The sequence below is a fragment of the Raphanus sativus genome, unplaced genomic scaffold, assembly GCF_000801105.2.
Source record: "Raphanus sativus cultivar WK10039 unplaced genomic scaffold, ASM80110v3 Scaffold0847, whole genome shotgun sequence".
NCBI lineage: Eukaryota > Viridiplantae > Streptophyta > Magnoliopsida > Brassicales > Brassicaceae > Raphanus > Raphanus sativus.
In genome coordinates this window covers 20,573-29,209 of record NW_026616161.1, presented here as the reverse complement: position 1 = coordinate 29,209, position 8,637 = coordinate 20,573, and the positions used below count along the sequence as shown (strand labels likewise).

The 8,637-nt window shown below is 35.2% G+C and overlaps 2 protein-coding genes across 5 annotated transcripts; one reads left to right on the top strand and one right to left on the bottom strand.

The window, feature by feature from the left end:
- Positions 1 to 2,259: 2,259 nt before the first annotated feature.
- LOC108822954 (protein TIFY 5A) lies at positions 2,260 to 3,074 on the top strand (the record flags this gene model as incomplete). Its single annotated transcript, XM_018596171.2, is given in 3 exon segments — positions 2,260 to 2,373; positions 2,475 to 2,589; positions 2,688 to 3,074. Coding segments are annotated over 3 exon segments (390 nt in total). The 3' UTR covers positions 2,898 to 3,074.
- Positions 3,075 to 3,674: 600 nt separating this feature from the next.
- On the bottom strand, positions 3,675 to 7,373 carry LOC108822952 (uncharacterized). Of its 4 annotated transcripts, XM_056997847.1 has the most exons (4): positions 7,143 to 7,373; positions 6,164 to 6,891; positions 5,866 to 6,092; positions 4,764 to 4,971 (listed from the first exon to the last, which is right to left on the bottom strand). In XM_056997847.1, the coding sequence occupies exons 1-4, from the start codon at positions 7,173 to 7,175 to the stop codon at positions 4,907 to 4,909; spliced, it is 1,053 nt and encodes a 350-aa protein (XP_056853827.1). In that variant the 5' UTR covers positions 7,176 to 7,373; the 3' UTR covers positions 4,764 to 4,906. The 4 variants fall into 4 exon arrangements, with proteins under 4 accessions (XP_018451670.1, XP_056853827.1, XP_056853828.1 ...); XM_018596168.2 differs by lacking the exons at positions 5,866 to 6,092; positions 6,164 to 6,891; positions 7,143 to 7,373 and adding exons at positions 3,675 to 4,151; positions 5,072 to 5,203 and having other exon boundaries at positions 4,232 to 4,971; XM_056997848.1 differs by lacking the exon at positions 4,764 to 4,971 and having other exon boundaries at positions 5,596 to 6,092; positions 7,139 to 7,372.
- Positions 7,374 to 8,637: the final 1,264 nt, after the last annotated feature.

The following is an 8,637-nucleotide window of genomic DNA, read 5'->3' as shown; positions in this document are numbered from 1 at the left end:
AATATTTATAAAATTTGTAGATATATAATAAATTAATGATTTTAAGATTAGAAATCTAATTTTTAAAAGTAATATTTTTGAAAGTTTTAGTAATACAAATTGTATAATTATAGAAAATAAAATAAAATAATATTTCAAAATTTGTAATGTTATATATAAATATATTTATTTTATAGATGATATATGAGATATTACCATATTTAAAAAATGTATCAATAAAAAATATCAATGTTAAATGTAATGTATGAGTTATTACAATATTCTAAAATGTTTACCAAAAATATAAATCAACATTAAATGAAATAATCTATGTCATATTTTTCCGAAAGTCATGTCATCAGTTTTAGTAATCATTTCATTTTTTTGTGAAATTTATTGTAGAGAAGTCATGTGACAAAAGGATGTGTAAAATGTTAGATAGCTTTTGATTGTTTGTTGATTTGTCATTTGTGCAACAAAACACTAACCACATGTTAAACTCGGTCCCAAATTTGACTTATTTGTTTTGAAGTTATCGAATGATTTATTATTTTCAACGTGCTTTTGTTTTCTATATTGTCGGTATGTGGGCACTTCTAAGGAGTCGTCGACTTGGAAACAAACGAAAAAGGAAGTCGTCGACTACTTCTCTACATTTTATTTATTTGGTTAATGGGATAAATCACTAATAAGTCGACCAGATTTAGGCACGTAATCAGATTATTTTGTGAAATGAAAACAATGTCTATGCGATAATGAATCAATATGGGAAGCCAACAATCTTAAGGTCGTTGGTTACTACTAGTATTTCTCATGACTCACGTGTTTTACTTTTATGTTAGTTTCTTATCTAAAATAAACAAAATAACAAATTTTAATATGTTTGCTAAATTTCTTTCTTTAGGACAACAAATTGCCATTGGCTCAATGATTAAAGTAACTAATTATATTGGCAATGAGAACTCATTTAACGCTTGGTGTTTCCATTACATCTGTCAAGAGGTTTCCATGCCACCGATTCGTAGTGATTTGAACCAAACTTTGAAGGTGAAACAATTATTTTAGACGGATGCGTATGCATAAACCAAGATTAATCAACATATCTCACTTTAAACATTAAATATCCAAAACCGGAATGTAAAGGACAATGATTATTTCTTGACCGGTTTCATTTCAAATATGTTTTTATCTTCACTAAAATACCATCATAGTGGATGGCTTGATAACTAAACTCAATCACTAATCAAAAATGTTGTCCCTACCACGTTTTTCTCCATGAATCCTTACCGCTTGTTTCATAGCCGCAAACAAAATAGAATACAAATGAATCTTGTAGAAGAATTAATAAAAACAAGAAAATCCCAAAGGAGCAGCTTATGGGAGACACAAACACGTGCCTTAATCAAATATTATCAGTTATCCTAATTCTAGTTTAATCATTTAATAAAATTTCGTAAAACACCTAACAGAGAAGTTTTTCCAAACACCGGCACACCGCCAAGTTTGATAATATTTGCCTGTGCAGTGATTATAGAATTGACTTAAGAAGATACGCCGCCTGTGAATAGTAATTGGTAAACTATTCAGCAGTCGATACTTTGACAACTAAAAAGAAGGTAGGCATCAAACACTTTAGTATACCGCACCGGTGACCTAAAGTATAATCGAAAAATGCCAAAGATACGAAATATTTAACAAATAATCAAAACAAATGAAATATGAGAGTATTATTTGGGGAAATGTGCAAAATGCATCTAAGAGCATGCACACTGGTAGTAAATAAGAGAGTTTTTACCATAAATAGTATTAAAAAGAAAAAATATGAGAAAGATTGTAGAAAAAACTATGAATGTTTCGTCAAAAAAAAAACTATGAATGTTTCTTCTTCCAGAGACGTTCGTACACACGTGAGAAATAACTATTCCATTTGGCAAATCCCTGATTAGTAGCATTTTTCTATCATTTAAATTTAATTGCATAAAGATACTATTATAATATTTGTTAGAGATTGAGTTACAGAGACCATCCGATAATGATATATAAACCGCCAATAGAGATTTATTTCAGTTCAATCAATAAAACAATCCAAAACCTCAGTACTGAACAAATAAAAAAAATAGAAAAAACATTTTCCACGTGAGATAATTAAATGAAGCTGTGATCTGTCTGTCTCTGTCTTAAGATTACCGTGTTCTGTCTCCACTAGCTCTCTCGTGTCCTCTCCCTCCTCATAAACCAAACATATAAATAAACTTATATCCATTCATCCAGACACAATATCATCATCATCATCATCATCATCTTCATCAATTCTCTTACTACTCAGAAGATGGAGAAAAACTGCGACTTGGAACTTCGTCTCTTTCCAACATCCTCTACCGATTCAGACACCTCGTAAGTGTCTCTCTACTCTTTCTCTCTTTTATAAGATTTAATCAATAAAATTTAATTAGTATACATGAATCTGATAAATTTTACATTAAATTGATTTGTAGTGTGGTAGAATCAAGAAGCTCTGGAAATTCACTACCAAAGGAAGAAGAATCTCAGAGGATTACAATTTTCTACAATGGAAAAATGTGTGTTTCTTCGAATGTTACCAATCTTCAGGTATGTACATATATAGGCCTTCATCTGTATGATTACTATAATTTATAAGCTGTTAATGGATTTTATTAACCATTAATGTTTTCTATAAATGAATGCAGGCTAAATCTATAATATCGATCGCGAGTAGAGAAATGGAAGAAAGGTCATCCTCAAACGGGTCGGATCCTCGGAACAGGTTGACCCGATTACATCATCATCAGCTTCCGAATCCAAAGGCTTCAATGAAAAGATCTCTCCAAAGTTTTCTTCAGAAACGGCGGATGCGAATTCAAGCCACTTCACCTTACCATCAGCATTCACGCCGATAGTGTTTTTATTTTGTTTTTCACTTTTTATTTGACATCGCTTAGCAGTTTTGTGTTTAGTATGTGTGATCCAAAAGTAAATTCAACTATGTTATATTTCTCATGTGCGCTTGGTCCTGATTAGGGATGTACTCCCAACACAAACACACATTTAATCCCAAGATTTTGATTATGATTTTACATTAGGATACTTTATTACTTTTCTGTTGAAATGTAAAATATATATCTCAACAAAAATGTCATTTAAAGATTAGATAGATCAATCTTATGAAAAAAAGTAGGAAAACACAGAGGTATACAAAAACAGAACAAGAGTCGCTACAGAAAGGTACACTCTTGGGGATCAATGGGTTGGAATCTTCAAAACGATGGCTGTTGACGTTTTTCTCTTTTAAAATTCCATAATCGGGAAAGTTCAAGTTTTGACAGTCTAGACTAGAGAGCTTTTTGACATGGCAAACCAAATATAACCGGGATACGGATTCATTGCAGTAAACCGGAATAATACGCCTAGAGGCCAGTTTGGACGTCGTCAGGCTTTTTGGGAACCCAAACAATCAATATCAACTTATATTCGATCTGTCAAAGCTTTGTTTTGATACGCCAAGTCCAATGCTAGGTCAGGTTGGGCCTAGATGAATTTTATACATGATTTGTTTGTTGTTGCCAACAACTTGTTGGCGATGGTTAAACATGTGTTTGGCGATGGTTAAACATATGACATCAATAGTAGGTTAGAGAGATTGTTTGGTGATAAACTAAGAAGTGTGCAGAAACAAGTTAAGAATATACCTCAAAGAACTATATCCATTGATAATAAATTTTAGTATTGCGTCCAAATGAATATAGATCTTAACAAGTAGACAGGGAATTAAATCAGAAGCAACCCTTAACCGTAGCAGCACCAGAAGCAACCCTTAATCGTAGCAGCACTAGCTAGAAGATGGAGGAAACCAGTAAGGGGCCCAAGGAAAATTCAGTACACCTTTAGGAGCTTGAAAACTAGAGGAGGTTCTAGTGGTTAGATCGTAAACACCTACGCCGAAGCCTATAAAATAGATGGAGTTTGGTTTGAGTCCAGGGAAAGAGCTTGCGGGGATACAAAAAGCCTCTCCCTTTGAAACAAAGATGCACATATCTCCAATGTCATCAGTGTAACACATAAATCTTCCCTCTGTTGTCTCCTCCTCTCTAAACACCATGATCCGCTGCGTTTCATACGATATTTTTCTCGAATCCAAACATCCTTTTGCGTACCTATATGCAAGAACCAAACGTCAATGGTTATTACTAACTATAGAGACTATCTATAGTGTTTTTAATTATAATATTAATACCATTTGACGAGGAAACGTTCATCTCCGGAAGCTGACTCCACAAGGCGTTCTGTCCGGGAAGAAGAAGGAAACAGCTCTGATTGCTCCGAGTCATACTTGAACGACTCCGGAAAGTTGCGAAACTGCAACTCATGGAACTCAGGCTTGTCGGATTTCTTGAAATGGGGATCATAGGATAACAAGTGATGGCCTCCAGGGCCGATCAAGTAGAACTTGCCATCTTTCTTGGAATACATGAGATTTGAGGTTGGAAAGTAGTCAGGAGGGGTTGTGATCTTAGTCCAACGCAAGTCACGACGAGGCCTACAGAAACTCAGCTGGTCACCCAAGGACTTGATGCCAACCACCCAGTCTTGGTCATCATCAGGACAAGAAGACATTGCCACACTCCAGATGACATCAGTTTGGCAAGAAGGCAGGGGAGTAAGTGGAGGCAGAGTAAAGATCTTGGGGTTCGATTTGCAAGACCATGGTTTCATGACGTCGGTGATGAGTATGCAGCTATCTTGCGGGTCACTGAAAAATGCCCATCCCTTGGAAGCTCCGGTTGCTTTGGTCATGATTATTTCTTCAGGTATTATTTTGTCCGCGAGTTCTAGTAACTCTTCTTTGGCTGGGTCGAACAAAAGCACTTTCCCTATGTTGACGCCTCCCGGCGAGGGATTTACTTTGAGACTAAGCGACATATACGGACCTGTCATGGAGGATGAAAACGAACGAACGCTCATGCTCCTGTGCATCTGCCAAGTAGTAAGCAAGCAACACAAATTCAATTATCTTTCCACAAATTAAGTAAACCATCCAAGACATAGCAAAAGCAAGAAAGAGCTTATAGTTTACGATGGGAGAGAGCTTGGAGAGAAATCGAGACATTATTGAACGATACCAACCCAAAGAAACCCAAAAACTTAAGATATTCTCTACCCTTTAAAAACGGCAATAAGCGTGACTACCAAGTTTTTCTCTTTCTTTCTTTCTTTCCTTTTTCGTGAGATTTTTGTTTTTGGAATCTTACCACTTTTTGTTTATTTTCTTTCCCATCCATTTTCTTTATTTATTACCGTGGTCCACTCACAACGGTTACAAATAATGCATTAACTTCACATTTCTGAACCAACCCCCTTTGAATTCTAAAGTATTGTTCTTTAGTACTTGAGTTGAGGATATCGAAACCAGCCTTGCTGCATTTTATAATGCTGAGATCCTTTTAATTAGTTATGGACGTTGATCTAATTTTTATTTAGACGAAAAAAGATTAGTTAGAGGATATTTCCCTAAACGTGTGTATAAGTGTATTAATTGATTTTAACCAAAAAAAAATATGTAATGTTAAATTTGTAAAATAATAGATAAAAGTATATTAATATATACACGCTTCTGCCCACCATTTTTAATTAAAGATGTTCTCCATTAATTGAATATCACACGATGGTAAACAAATGTACCAAAGTAATTAAAAGCAGAGGTGGGTTTTGATCAACGTAATATTCTATTCGATGATCTAATCCAAACCGGTCAACATGACACAACCAACCACACCTAATAGCTAGAAAACGGAGGAAGCCAGTAGGGGGAGTAAGGAATCGTATATGGTATATCTTCTGGATATTCATAGAGACGACAGCTAAACTTACTCATATTGAGCGACACAAACAAACGTCCATTTAAAAAGATGGAGTTAGGGTTGAGGCCACGGCAAGAGCTCGCCTTAACGCAGAAGTCCTCACTTTTCGAGATGAAAATGCACATATCTCCAATGTCATCAGTGTAGTGCATGTTTATCCTCCCATCTTTTGTATCCTCCTCTCTAAACACCATTACCATCGGTACTTTGCACCCTTCAGGAGTGTATTCTGAGAACCTGCACGTTATTACAAAAGGTGTTTGAGATGTTTTTAGATTAGCGAGTTCCTTATATATTATTATAGTTACCATTTGACAAGGAAAGATTCGCCGGAAGGTGACTCCACCCAGTGATCCTCCCTGCAGTTAGAATCCAACCGTTTCTGTTGTTCGCGTGGCATGCTTGGAAGGTTGTGCAACACTAACTCATGGAACTTAGGCTTCTTGTCTTTATTGAAGTCGTGATCCCAAGAGCATAAGTAGTTGCCTCCAGGAGCAAGCAAGTTGAACCGTTGGTCTTTCTTGGAATACATTAGTTTTGAGGTATCCCATGACTCAAAAGGTGTTGGGATGTTAGTCCATCGCAAATCAAGATGGGGTCTGCAGAAACTTAGCTGTTTACCCAAGAACCTGATGCCAACGACCCAGTCTTTGTCATATGGCTCAGGAGAAGAGGACATGGCCATGTTGCACACCACTTCGGTTTGGTAAGTGGGCATTGTAGTGAATGGAGGTAGAGGAATCACCTTTGGTTCTGACTTGGAAGCATATGGGTTCAGAAAGTCGCTGATAACTACTGAGCGGTCTTGCCTATTGGAGAACATGCCCCATCCACGGGAAGCTCCGACCAAATTAGCGTTATAAAGCTCTTTGGGAAATGCTTTCTCTGGAGATCTAACTAACTCACAACTGTCCACGTTGAACAGCAGGGCTTCTCCCACGTTTCCGTTAGGCGAGGGAGACATAATCATGCACATCGGAGTATACGGGCCGGTCGTGGACGATGATAACGTACGGACGTTCCTGCTCTTGTAAATCTGCCAAGTTTAAGCACACACAAATATTAAAACACACCTTAAATTAAATACTCTCTTCTAAGCATAGATCGGATCTCAGCCATCCGATTCTTATCTTTGTTTTTTATACTAGTCTCCCCCTAACAGAGAATAAATCCATTTTCTTCCGTACAAAAAAACTATAGAAAAGTGACATCATCTTCTAACAAAAAGATCTAAGGGTTGAAAATAAATCATCTAAGAGAAGGAAAGCAGGAAAGAGCTTAGCTTACGAAGGGAGAGAGCTTGAAGAGAAGCCGAGGCATTATCGAAAGATCCACGAAACCCTAAACTAAGATGGAGCCTCCTCTTCGTTTCAAGAAAGCAGTATAGGCTTGGCTAAAAAATATTACAAAAAAATATATAAGCTTGGCTACCAAGTTTTTTTTTCCTTTTTACGTTTTCCGTTTTTATGATTTTTTTTCTTTTCTGTTTGGAATCTTTCCAAATTCCAAACCAAGACTATCCATAACTTCTGTTTTTTTTTTTTTTGAGAAATACTGTCCATAACTTTTATCCTCAATTTTCTTTGCTTTTTAAAGTTGATGTCTTTGTTATCATCATGGTCCACTCACAGAAGCTATTAATGAATAACCCTGTAAACAAGTATATATACAATAAGTTCTTGAGCCAACCACATTCACAAATCTATACATCTTATAAACTTTGAGTCAATGAAATGCTCTATGTAAACTAATCATTATCTTCACATTTCAGGTTGCCATCTTATTATTGTTCTTAGTTTTCTCTAAACTATATTCTTAATTTTAATAGACAATTATAATATACACGTTTTTGGTTTCCAAGTTCGAATAGTTATATCCACATTCATATTTTTCTCTGGTAAAATAAATTGATATAACGCCTCTGTGACTGACATGTCTATAACCCCTAAAAACTAAAAGTTTTAAAAATTTATAAAAATATAAATAAAATGGTATAAAATATAAAACCATTTACCTGTAAAAATCTGACAAAAGTTAAAACTTAGTTTCTTTTGTTTATATTATTATTCACCTATTATTTGTTTTTCAATTAAATATTAGTAAAAAAATTCAAATATATTGCTCTAGCCCTTCATGATTCAGACTCGATGAAATGATATTTAAATGGAACTTCTTAACTGGTACATGTTATGGGCTACGCTCTTCAACGCCGTCGTATATTTCTACGGAACTGAAAATAGTTCAACGTCTTGCTTGCAGTATATTAAATCGGTCAATTGAACTTAGATACACATTTGGGCCACATTAAAGCCCATCATATATTTCTATGGAACTGAAAATGGTTCATTGTCTTCATCGTCTTGTTTGTGACATTTCAAATATATCGGTCAGTGTAAATTTTTTTTTGGTAAAACGGTCAGTGTAACTTCTGAATTGGATACACGCACGTTCACCCATTTTATATTTGTACGGTACTGAAAATTGAAATTATCATATAGGTAAGATATCCCAATCTCTCAATTCTGTATTCTCTTTTGATACATCATACATGTTTGGCAAATCATTTCACATTGGAAATTCGTATTAACCATCGTCTTGTTTGTGATATTTCAAACTGCTGTTTTTTTTTTTGAAAGTTGGGCCTTAAACCACTTTAACTGTTATTTGCAAGCCCATTCAGCATGCTTACGTACGTTGCATCTTAGTTGATATGGTATCTTTCCATGCAAGATAGTATGGTATCTTTCTAAATTCTTGATATTCAATAAATTAGTTAACCAAC

Coding starts and splice junctions, on each gene's coding strand:
- LOC108822952 (XM_018596168.2), bottom strand. CDS start 5,104: ATGTCTCGATTTCTCTCCAAGCTCTCTCCCATC. Junction 4,972..5,071: donor TCTCCAAGCTCTCTCCCATC/GTAAACTATAAG, acceptor ACTACTTGGCAG/ATGCACAGGAGCATGAGCGT. Junction 4,152..4,231: donor GAACGTTTCCTCGTCAAATG/GTATTAATATTA, acceptor TCTTGCATATAG/GTACGCAAAAGGATGTTTGG.